The sequence below is a fragment of the Anomaloglossus baeobatrachus genome, chromosome 1 (assembly GCF_048569485.1).
Source record: "Anomaloglossus baeobatrachus isolate aAnoBae1 chromosome 1, aAnoBae1.hap1, whole genome shotgun sequence".
Taxonomy (NCBI): domain Eukaryota; kingdom Metazoa; phylum Chordata; class Amphibia; order Anura; family Aromobatidae; genus Anomaloglossus; species Anomaloglossus baeobatrachus.
Genome location: NC_134353.1, coordinates 24,446,813 through 24,459,582, shown reverse-complemented (window position 1 = coordinate 24,459,582; position 12,770 = coordinate 24,446,813). Strand labels below are relative to the sequence as shown.

The 12,770-nt window shown below is 45.4% G+C and overlaps 1 protein-coding gene across 1 annotated transcript in view; it reads left to right on the top strand.

Moving 5' to 3' along the window:
* ATP6V1B1 (ATPase H+ transporting V1 subunit B1) overlaps positions 1 to 12,770 on the top strand; it is a 143,625-nt gene that overhangs the window by 48,637 nt on the left and 82,218 nt on the right. The window contains exon 2 of the mRNA XM_075332515.1: positions 12,196 to 12,251. Coding sequence (XP_075188630.1) covers positions 12,196 to 12,251 — 56 coding nt within the window. The remainder of the gene's footprint in view (positions 1 to 12,195; positions 12,252 to 12,770) is intronic.

Here is a 12,770-nt window from a genome sequence, read left to right as displayed (position 1 = left end):
GCAATGTCGCACTCGATAGTCCCCGCCCCCGTCGCAGGTACGATATCTTGTGATAGCTGGCGTAGCGAACATTATCGCTACGGCAGCTTCACATGCACTCACCTGCCCTGCAACCGTCGCTCTGGCCGGCGAACCGCCTCCTTCCTAAGGGGGCGGGTCGTGTGGCGTCATAGCGACATCACACGGCAGGCGGCCAATAGCGGCGGATGGGCGGAGATGAGCAGGATGTAAACATCCCGCCCACCTTCCTTCCGTATAGCCACCGGCAGCAGGTAAGGTGATGTTCCTCGCTCCTGCGACTTCATACACAGCGATGTGCGCTGCCGCAGGAACGAGGAACTACATCGTACCTGTCGCTGCAGCGGCATTATAGAAATGTCGGAGAATACACCGATGATACGATTACGACGCTTTTGCGCTCGTTAATCGTATCATCTAGGATTTACACACTACGATGTCGACAGCGACACCGGATGTGCGTCACTTTCAATTTGACCCCACCGACATCGCACGTGCAATGTCGTAGTGTGCAAAGCCGCCCTAACCCTAACAGTAGTCCTAAATCTAATCCTAAAGCAATCCAAGACCTAACCTTAATCCTAACCCTAGCTCTAACTGGACACACACTTTATTACCGGTGTTACCTCATATTGCAGTCAGTTTGGGGAGAGAAATTTGATCCTCAATCACTATAGCAACTGGGCCAAACGCTTCCTTGCCCTACCTTCACTATGTCTTTGCTTATTTGGGTTACTGTTGTGAATATGTGACGCCCTGGCCAGCCAGGTAGTCACAGATAGGGCCCCGCACTACACCAGTCCCCTAACAAGGTGATAGCAGCCAAACATATAAAACCCTAGTCACCCCCCTCAGTGCTTGATAGACACACCAGGGGGCGGAACCAGGCAGTTGGAAGACGCCCACCGAGGAGTTCAGACAGCCCGGGGTGGGAAAGTAACAGTTCACTGTGAAAGTTCAGTCAGTCTAGTCCTGAAAGTTCTAGTCTAGAGGTCAAGTTTAGAGGTGTGAGGGCTGGAGCTGTGTGCAGACCCAAACTGAATCGGTGCCAGGGTGGGAACCCTGGTACTGCTGGCTAGGAGGCAGACGGCAGTCTCCGCCTGCAAGAGCCGGGAAGATGGCTCGGTGGAACCGAGGCAGACCGGGACAGGGTAGTGGCCCGCCAGTACCGACCCGGGGAACCGACTCGGAAACCGGAGCACAAAGGGGGTTACTCAGACCCTGAAGCTAGGTCCAGAAGCTACTGGGGGCTAGCTAATTAACTGATTGCGGCCAGGACTATAGGTCCTGTCCCACCCGAAGTCCTGACTGAAGGCAACAGCCCAACGAGGGGGATAGAAAGCCACCGCCACGGCAGAGATATCCCACGGGCCAGCGTCTGCAGGAGTAGGCCTCCTCAGGCAACCACAAGCCGGGAGCGGACTCCAGAAATTGCAAGCGCAGGTAGTCCACCATCACACAACAGGTGAGGGAGAAAGACGGAGACCACCAACCGGGTGGGGGACCAGACTGCAGCTGGCTGCGGGCACCGACCACCATCACCTTGGTTTACCAAAGACTCGTGTGTTTACTAATAGTGGGTACATCAGTGCCCTCCGGCCGCCCATCTCCCTACACCGCCCAAACATCCCCCAACGGGTCCCGGGGCCACCATCCCTACCCACGGAGGGGTTAACAACTTGCTGCGCAACATCTCCCCCGGATGCCCCGTAACTGCAGCGGTGGTGTCCACCTTAACCACATCCCGTGGGTGGCGTCACAAACTTAACACGGCTCCGGCCATACACCTACGTCCCCAAACCGCCAGCCCCCTTTTGATCGAAGTGACCGCAGGACCCCCGGGTCCGGAGACCCTCGAGCCACCCACTGAAGGGCCGGAGCCGAGCAGCTCGGCTGCCGAGCGCGGGGCGGCACAAATACGTTTTCCAGTTTGATGCTCCCTCTTGTGGTCAGTGCTGGAGGTGCAGTTGATTTGTGGAATGGAAGCCACACACCTGTGGAGTACTGGCAATCAGGGTCAGATTGGACTATATAACTGAGAAGGTTTTCTCTTGTTACTTGCCGATGCTCAATGGTCTCCTATGTGTTAAGGACATTCTGTAACCAGCCCTGCTCACTACCTGAACTTCTCTCAGATAAGTGGTCTTTGTACCTCTGCTGTTTGCTTTCCACTTTCTTGTTGTTTTTTCTGCTTTAATACTAAGGCTTGATTCCTATTTTGTCTGTGTGGAGTTCGTGGTGGAATGGGATCGTTCCCTGCTGGGAGTGTCTGTATACTTAGCTCCATGATTCTGCGAGGTATTGTGTTTGTCATGCTTGGTATTAATTCAGTCCCTCATCTGTATTAGTGTTTTTGGATCCCAGTAACATCTGAGTGCTGGTATAGTGGGGGAGAGGTTGTGTGACCTCAGGATTTTTCCATATCAGAAGTGCTGGTATATATTAGTGTTTTTACGGCTGTAGACAGTGCTCCTTCCTATCCTTTTCTAGAAAGACAGTTTGGGCCTCACCTTTGCTGAAATTTGTCTTTTCTGGCTTTGTATTGTGTTTTTCTATATCACCGTAAACTTTACATGTGGGGGGCTATCTATCTATCTTTGGGGACTACTCCGAGACAGATTACCTTTCTTATATTTCTATCTGTGAGATTATTTAGTTCTCCGGCTTTGTCGAGGCGTTCAGGTCATCGTAGGCACGCCACATGGCTATTTCTAGTTTTGTGTCAGAATTAGGTCTGCAATCCGTTAAGGTTACAGCCACTCTGTTACTATTTGAGATTCTGCATTTTTTGATCCTCCTCAGTCCCTGAATCATAACAGGGTACCTTCTACAATGATCTACCTGGCTCAATGTACCTCCCGCCAGGGTGACCATACACCTTATGGTGGTCACTAGTTTTCATAGATCCAGTTATGCACGTCCATCGGACCTGAAGCACCTCAATGTGGTGTATGTCGTCGATGGCGCATCTTGCGATGCCCTGAGGAAGGTGGGGCACTCGAGCTAGGAAGCTGAAAGTTATCTACCATCTATACTTGTGGAAATATGGTGAAAACAAACTCATTTGGGATCCAATGGACCTCATGCAACTAATTAAAGGTGAACTGCTGCCCAGTCAGGGCTCTCTTCTACCCCATGAACACAACTTTCAGTGCCAAGTTCTTCTTGTACGAGTCTCTGAAGGCCTCAGACACCCCACTAGGTGTGCTGCTCTCTCCAGGCTCAGAGTGGGCTCCTCGGTACAGCCATGCGGTCACAGCTACATTCCATGCTCACGGCACCTCCTCCTGGATGAGATCTGCAGGACACCGGGCAGGGAAAGTATGGCAACTGGATGACATGGGGGGATGGGAAGATACAAAGGGTACATGGGAAGATGAGAGAAAAGCAAAAGAGGCAGGTGGGGACATCACTCAATCTACGGGTCCATTGCATCCAGGGGGCAAAGTCCAACCATGGCCAACGTGACATAGTACCAGGAAAGGCACCGCTCAGTGGAGTGGCACGTGTGCCTGGCACTTCAGTCACTTGAGGTTGGACACCCACTGATCCAACGTATATGACCTTAAGTCCCAGAGACCCCCTTTATATACCAGTCATGTATTTCCTATGCCCCCACTGGCACTGCTCCAGTTATGCACTGACTTGTCTTGAAGGCAATTCGTTTCGAGCATTCGGAGTTTAGAAGGATGATAGTGATTGTGGAGCAGCACAGAGGATGTCAGCATTCTAGCCTTGCAATATTCCTGAGCCCATTACTACAGTCATTGTAGAGTGTGAATCCTTCTAGCATGGAGCTGACAGTACCCATAGTACTCCGCACTCAGAGATAAAATTGGCTGCCTGGCGGACGTCCACGGTGGAGCGGCCCCTCGCCTCTGATTTCCTTCTACATCAAAGTCATTGCTTTCTGGCACCTTCCCGAATTGCTGCCTTTGACGCGTCTCCCACTCCCACTTGGCTCATTTTCTTGGCCTGGCAGCTCCGTGATTTGGCAGCAAGTCCCCAGTATGGCTTTTGTCTCTTCCCCAGAAAAGAATCTCCAGCTGGAGCGAGAGCGGAGCGGCTGATGGCTTGGCCTGCGCTTCTTCAGCTATTTTGGCACCGCAGTGTTGTGCAGTCATCACCATGTGCTGACCTGTATACAGGGTGTGTGTGCCGCTACCCGCTGTCCATATGGTTATATATGCATATGGGCAATGCACTGTACCCTGTATTATAGACAGACACAATAAATATCCCCTATATATACATGCTGCTCCCTCTAGTGGTGGCTGCAAATAGTCAGAATGTTACTATTTAATCTAGAATCCAAAGAAAACCCTGGTGTCCAACCTCTGCGATGCCCACCATTCCTCAAAACTGAGCTCAGTAGAGACTTATATTGAAGGGATCAGAGATGCTCGACCTCTGCTCTGTTCATTGACTATGGAACTACCAGAGACAGTGGAGCACAGCGCCATTCCCATCGGTTCCATTCGCAAGGAATGGAGCGAAGGTCGAGCATGTGCATCTCCAATCCCTTCATTGCAAAGTTGGCCTGTGTTGTGCTCATCAGATCATTTTGCACTCGAGGATGCGCCCGGCAGTCCCCGGTGTCTGACATCAGGGCATCGTCCTGACCGGCCGGCGGCAGCACCTGGGTGCAACCTGGGACCGTAAATCAGAGTCAGAAACGAGGAAGGGGATTCAGTATTGTTTGTTTCCTCTATTTTTAGGTCTGAGTAATTTAGCGGTTTGCATTATTTAGGCTGACCTGGTCTGCACCCTGCATTTAGGGGTTTAATCTGAGGGTCTGCATTTAATTTGGGGTTGTATCCGGGGTCGGTTTTTATTACAGGTCTAGTGTACAGGACTTTCGAGGGTCTGAAATATAAATTTATCTGATGGGTCCAGTCCGGGGTCTGAATTATTTCTGTATAGTGTAGTTAGTGCAGGGGTCTGACCTGGGGGCTAAATGAGTTCTGGAGTCTTCGTAAATTTAGGATTTTATATCAGGTCTGAATTAATTAGGGGTCTGGTCTGGGGACTGAATTAATTCTGGGGTGGGAATTTAATATAGGGTGTGACCTGGGGTCTAAATTCTTTTGAAGCGCTACTCCATCGTTTGTTTTTTGTTATTGCCCCGCCACTGCTCCATTGATCTTGGTGATTTGTGACCTGTCAGCTGAGCTCACAACTCAATGTATCTCTATGAGTGCCTCATTCTGACCTTGTTCTGGCCTTATTCCAGCCTCATTATGACCACAGCCTGACCTCATTCTGTTCTTGTGCTGGTCCTCTTCTGGCCTAATTCTGGCCTCGTTCTGGCCCTGTTCTGACTCCATTCTTGCCTTGTTCTGGCCCAATTCTAACCTCATTCTGACCTCAGTCTGGTCTGTTCTGGCCTCATTCTTATTCTGTTCGGGTCTCGTTCTGATCCCGTTCGGGGCTCATTCTGACCCTGTTCTGGCCTTGTTTTGGCCTCGTTCTTACCTCATCTAGCCCAGTTCTGGCCCTATTCCAGCCTCATTCTGACCATGTCCTGACCCAATTCTGGTCTCACTCTGGCCTCATTCTGTCTCAGTTCCGGCCTTTTTCTGGCCTTGTTTTGGCCTCATTCTTACCCCATTCTGGCCCAGTTCTGACCTCATTCCAGCCTCATTCTGACTACTTCCTGACCTCATTCTGGTCTCGTCCTGGCCCCAGTCTTGCCTAATTCTGGCCGCGTTCTGGCCCTGTTCTGACCCAATTTTGTTCTTGTTATGGCCCCATTCTTGGCCCATTTTGGTTTCGTTCTGACCCTGTTCTGGTCTTGTTCTGGCCCCATTTTCATTTTGGTCTCATTCTGGCCCCTTCTAGCCAGGTTTTAGCCTCATTCTGGCCTCGTTCTTGCTCTGTTCCTGTCTCGTACTGATCCAATTCTGGCCTCGTTCTGGCCTTGTTCCTATAATCCCATTCAGGCCCAATTCTGGCCTCATTCTGACCCTGTTCTGGCCCCATTTTGGTCTAATTTTGGCCTTGTTCTGGCCCTGTTCTGGCCTTGTTCTGGCCTCATTCTTTCTCTCTTCTTGCCACGTCTTTCCCTCATTTTGGCCTGTTCTGGCTTTGTTCTTGCTCTGTTCTGGTCTCGTTATGATCTCATTTTGGCCTTATTCTGGCCCCATTCTGGCCATGTTCTGGCCTCATACTTGCCTCATTCTTTCCATGTCCTGACCCCTTTATGGTCTCGTTCTGGCCCAATTCTGGACCAATTCTGGCCAGAATTCTCATTATGGCCTTGTTCTGTCTCATTTTGACCCCGTCCTGTCCTCGTTATGTCATTGTTATGTCCACATTCTGGTCTCGTTCTGGTCTCATTCTGGCCCCGTTCTGGCCTCAATCTGGCCTTATTATGGCCCTGCTCTGGCTATGTTCTGGTCTTTTTCTGGCCTTGTTCTGCCCACGTTATGGCCTCGTTTTGGCCTTGTTATGGACTTGTTATGGCCACATTCTGGCTTTGCTATCGCCACATTCTGGCCTCGTTCTGTCCTCATTCCGACCCCGTTCTGGCCTCATTCTGGCCTTGTTCTGGCCATGTTCTTGTTTCGTTCTGGCCTCGTTCTGCTCACGTTCAGGCCTCGTTTTGGCCTTATTATGGTCTTGTTATGGCTACATTCTGGCCTCATCTGGCCTCATTCTGGCCTCCCACTGGCCTTATTATAGCCTTGTTCTGACCATGTTCTGGTCTCGTTCTGGCCTACTTCTGTCCTTGTTATGGTCCCATTATGGCCTCGTTATGGCCTCATTCTTGCCCCATTCTTTATTTAGGATGTTCAGTCTGTGGTGTAAATTTATTTTGGGTTCTAAGTTAAGTTAGGAGGAGGCTTTCCAGGGCCTGCAGCCTTTACCTAAAATTATGGCCCTGGTCTGGCATCTTAAATCATTCATGAGTCCGATATAGGGTCAAATGAATTCAAGGATCTGCTATGGGTCTTAAATAATCAATGTAGCGGTCTTGTTTGAGATCCTAATAATTTAAGAGGTCTAGTTTGCATGAGAATTTATTTTGGATATCTGACTTAAAAAAAGGGGCTAGTCTGTGGTCTCAATAGATTTGGTCTATGGTCTTATATAATTTAGGGGCCTGGGCTTTAATAGGAATTAATTTATCAGTGTGATATGGGGGTCTAAATTATTTGAAGCGTCTGGTCTAGTGCCTGATTTATTTTAGAGGTCTGGACTGGGGTGTGAATGACTAGAAAGGTCTGATCTGATACAATTGAGGGTTCTGGTCTAAGGCCTGAGTTATTTTAGTGAACTTGTTTGGGTTCAACAGTCTGATGTCATAATTCAGGGGTCTGCTCGGGTGTCCGAATTTACTTTAGGGTGTGGGGATCTTACTGATTTAGGGGTTAAGGTTCTGAATGAATTGTAGGGTCTGATGTCTGGGTCACTTTGGGTTCTGGATCCGATTCCTCTAGAGATCTATGAAAATGTCTTCATGACTCTTTTTTAACATTTCACCTATAAGTTTGTAGGGGTTTCCCCAAAGTAAATTTTTTATTCCTGGGGTTTATTGATATTGGGCCTTCTGTATGTGGCAGGACTGGCCGCGGTAAGATTCCCTACTCTTCCTGAGAACTGGGACATGGTCTGGGCTCATTCTGGTCGAAGCCTCATCATTTGGGCACAGGGGACGTGTCGCAGCTTTTAGACCCCGCTGCCGCAGACATATTTTTGGCACATGTAGGTGATGCCATTAGAACCATAAAAAAGTGTCGTCCGAGAAAAGTCCGAAACAAAGGCCACACAAATGGGCCGCAACAAAGGAAGCATCGACACTTGCAAATTAATCTTTTCCTGCGAGTGAAAAGCCGAATGAAGTATCAGCGTTGTGTCTGTCTTCATGAGGCCTCATTGTGCCCCCCCCCCCCCCAGCCCTCCGAACCACCCCACCATTTGTCTCAGTCTTCACGCTTGGTCAGGTCTGGCCTTTCTATAGGTCTTTCTTCTCCTCGCTCACATGACTGTGCAGGTGTGTATGGGAACCCTGCGCTCCAGGCTTAATTAGTGGCATAGCATGAGATTCCCTGCAGGGCTTTTCACAGAGGCTGCCGGGCGCAGATAGGCCCAGACTGACACATTGCACAAAGGGTCCAGAGCAAAGGGCAAAGGAGCGAACGGAACGGCCACCGGCCCCAGGAGCCGCCGAAACTTCCTACAAGATATTCTCTAATAAGTGTCAGGATTACTAATTATAATCACATCCTACATCATCAGCGGAAAGATCCGAGGCCACACTAACGAGCCCGGAAATAAAGGGTTAATAGGACAGAGCACAATCCATCCATCCATCTACCTATCTATCCTTCTATCTATCTATCTCTCGATCCTTCTATCTATCTATCTATCCCTCTATCTATCTATCCTTCTATCCATCCTTCTATCCATCCATCCATCTATCTATCTATCCCTCTATCTATCTATCTATCTATCTATCCTTCTATCCATCCTTCTATCCATCCATCTATCTCTCTATCTATTTATCTATTATCTATCTATCTATCTATCTATCCATTATCTATCTATCTATTATCTATTATCTATCTATTATATATCTATTTATTTATGTATTATCTATTTATCTATCTATGCATTATCTATCTATCCCTCTATCTATCTATCTATCTATCTATTATCTATCTATCTATTACCTATCTATTATCTATCCCTCTATCTATCCCTCTATTATCTATCTATCCCTCTAACTATCTATCTATTCTTCTATCTATCTATCCTTCTATCTATGTATTATCTCTTATCTATCTATTATCTATATATCTATTATCTATCTACTATCTATTATCTATTTATCCATCCTTCTATCTATCTATCTATCCCTCTATCTGTCTATCTATTATATATCTATTTATCTATCCATATATCTATCTATCTATACATTATCTATCTATTTATCCCTCTATCTATCTATCTATCTATCTATACATTATCTATCTATCTATCTATCTATCTATCTATCTATCTATCTATCCCTCTATCCTTCCATCCATCCCTGTGCCATCCTCCTTCCACCATTTGTCCAGCACCTCCACCATTAGTCGATGGCCGGGTCCAATGGGCCGGTGCCCCCTTTGTCTCCTCTCTGAGGGTCTTCTCTGTTCCACCAGACGGGCGTTAATGGGACATTATTCTCTCGGCTAATGGTGATTATATGTGACAGGAGCTGTGAAATTTGGGTGGGTGTGCGCATCGGGGTCAGGTTGAAAGACTTTTTTTTCTTTACAGAATTGGCAATCGCTAGAACAGCTTTTTACTTTACCTTCCTTAAAACACACGGCCCACCCACAGCCCACCCACCCACACACTGCGTGTCTCCGAGGAATAAAGACCATTTGTGGTTTTGTTTTGTTGGTTTTTATATTACCCGACCTGATCATCAGTGGCTCGTATTCACGCCGCTTTATATTCCTGCAATTGTCTGGGAATTTTGTGTTTTCTGTCGTAAAATTGTGTGTTTTTTCTATTATCATTACGGTATTGCATTATATGGTAAGAAATTACATTTTCTCCACACAACGAGGCGATCAACGTGAAGGAGAAACGACCGAGAAAGAAGAAAAGGAGGAACAACCGAGAAAGAAGAAAAAAAGGAACAACTGAGAAAGAAGAAAAGAAGGAACAACCGAGAAAGAAGAAAAGAAGGAACAACTGAGAAAGAAGAAAAGAAGGAACAACTGAGAAAGAAGAAAAGAAGGAACAACCGAGAAAGAAGAAAAGAAGGAACAACTGAGAAAGAAGAAAAGAAGGAACAACCGATAAGAAGAAAAGAAGGAACAACTGAGAAAGAAGAAAAGGAGAAACAATCAAAAAAGAAGAAAAGGAGAAACAACTGAGAAAGAAGCAAAGGAGGAACAACCAAGAAAGAAGAAAAGAAAGAACTGAGAAAAAAGAAGGAACAACTGAGAAAGAAGAAAAGAAGGAACAACTGAGAAAAAAGAAAAGAAGGAACAACTGAGAAAGAAGAAAAGAAGGAACAACTGAGAAAGAAGAAAAGAAGGAACAACCGAGAAAGAAGAAAAGAAGGAACAACTGAGAAAGAAGAAAAGAAGGAACAACTGAGAAAAAAGAAAAGAAGGAACAACTGAGAAAGAAGAAAAGGAGGAACAACTGAGAAAGAAGAAAAGAAGGAACAACCGAGAAAGAAGAAAAGAAGGAACAACTGAGAAAGAAGAAAAGGAGGAACGACTGAGAAAGAAGAAAAGAAGGAACAACTGAGAAAGAAGAAAAGGAGGAACAACTGAGAAAGAAGAAAAGAAGGAACAACTGAGAAAAAAGAAAAGAAGGAACAACTGAGAAAGAAGAAAAGGAGGAACAACCGAGAAAGAAGAAAAGGAGGAACAACTGAGAAAGAAGAAAAGAAGGAACAACCGAGAAAGAAGAAAAGAAGGAACAACTGAGAAAGAAGAAAAGAAGGAACAACTGAGAAAGAAGAAAAGGAGGAACAACTGAGAAAGAAGAAAAGAAGGAAGAACCGAGAAAGAAGAAAAGAAGGAACAACTGAGAAAAAAGAAAAGAAGGAACAACTGAGAAAGAAGAAAAGAAGGAACAACTGAGAAAGAAGAAAAGAAGGAACAACCGAGAAAGAAGAAAAGAAGGAACAACTGAGAAAGAAGAAAAGAAGGAACAACCGATAAGAAGAAAAGAAGGAACAACTGAGAAAGAAGAAAAGGAGAAACAATCAAAAAAGAAGAAAAGGAGAAACAACTGAGAAAGAAGCAAAGGAGGAACAACCAAGAAAGAAGAAAAGAAAGAACTGAGAAAAAAGAAGGAACAACTGAGAAAGAAGAAAAGAAGGAACAACTGAGAAAAAAGAAAAGAAGGAACAACTGAGAAAGAAGAAAAGAAGGAACAACCGAGAAAGAAGAAAAGAAGGAACAACTGAGAAAGAAGAAAAGAAGGAACAACTGAGAAAAAAGAAAAGAAGGAACAACTGAGAAAGAAGAAAAGGAGGAACAACTGAGAAAGAAGAAAAGAAGGAACAACCGAGAAAGAAGAAAAGAAGGAACAACTGAGAAAGAAGAAAAGAAGGAACAACTGAGAAAAAAGAAAAAAAGGAACAACTGAGAAAGAAGAAAAGGAGGAACAACTGAGAAAGAAGAAAAGGAGGAACAACTGAGAAAGAAGAAAAGAAGGAACAACTGAGAAAGAAGAAAAGAAGGAACAACCAAGAAAGAAGAAAAGGAGGAACAACTGAGAAAGAAGAAAAGAAGGAACAACTGAGAAAGAAGAAAAGAAGGAACAACTGAGAAAGTAGAAAAGGAGGAACAACTGAGAAAGAAGAAAAGAAGGAACAACTGAGAAAGAAGAAAAGAAAGAACAACCGATAAGAAGAAAAGGAGAAACAACCGAGAAGGAAGAAAAGGAGAAAAAACGGAGAAAGAAGAAAAGAAGGAACAACCAAGAAAGAAGAAAAGGAGAAACAACCAGAAAGAAGAAAAGGAGAAACAACCGAGAAAGAAGAACAAGAGGAGCAACTGAGAAAGAAGAAAAGGAGAAACAATCAAAAGAAGAAAAGAAGAAACAACCAAGAAAGAAGAAAAGGAGAAACAACTGAGAAAGAATAAAAGGAGAAACAACCGAGAAAGAAGAACAAGAGGAGCAACTGAGAAAGAAGAAAAGAAGGAACAACTGAGAAAGAAGAAAAGAAGGAAAAACCGAGAAAGAAGAAAAGGAGAAACAATCAAAAGAAGAAAAGAAGAAACAAATGAGAAAGAAGAAAAGGAGAAACAACCGAGAAAGAAGAAAAGGAGGAGCAACTGAGAAAGAAGAAAAGGAGAAACAATCAAAAGAAGAAAAGGAGAAACAATCAAAAGAAGAAAAGGAGAAACAACTGAGAAAGAAAAAAAGGAGGTACCACTGAGAAACATGAAAAGAATAAAAAAGGAGAAAGAAAAGAAGAAAATAAACGAGAAAGAAGAAAAGAAGAATTAAGAAAAAAAAACCAAAAAAAAACCCCAAATCTTGTAATCAATTTAATTATTACAAATGTCAATAAATAATGAAAGAAATATTTTAAAATAATGATGTGATTAATTCCCACTAAAGTAAATGGGATTTTCTTGCACTTGAATGATCTATTTTATGGAATCATTATTTAGAATGATTTTTGATTGTTTTTTTGTTTTTTTTTCCCAGGCTACCGGACGGTATCTGGTGTTAACGGGCCACTGGTGGTGCTGGATAATGTGAAGGTGCGTGGTCTACCTATATGTGAAGGGGGAGAGATGGCGGGTGGTCCCTGAAGGAGGGTATAGCGCCCCCCAGCAGGCAGGCTGGCAGTCATGTAGAAGAGCGGAACATATAGAGAGTTTGTGGATTCTTGTAGCTGCTGTCCGGCACCGCAAGAAATGTGTTCTAGTGGAGCACTTCCCGGAATTTGCCCCTCAGGTGCGTGACACTGTGGGGTCAGGAAATGTCTGTGTAGTAAACAGTAGAATCAAGTCCACAATAAGACTGTTATGAGTGAACACATCGTGTCTCTGCCGGATGCCGAGGATGTTTACACTAATCACATCCCACAACGTGATGCACAACGTGTGAGGTGTGTGCAGGAGACACAAACAGCCAGGGTCATGTCATTGAGAACAAATGTATGTCTGGAGACTTCACAGACAGATCTAGAGTGTGCAGTGTACCCTACAGCAGTGGCGTAACTAGAGTCTGGTGGGCATCGGTGCAAGATTTGGGCCTACCGACCGCCCCCCCGGCAT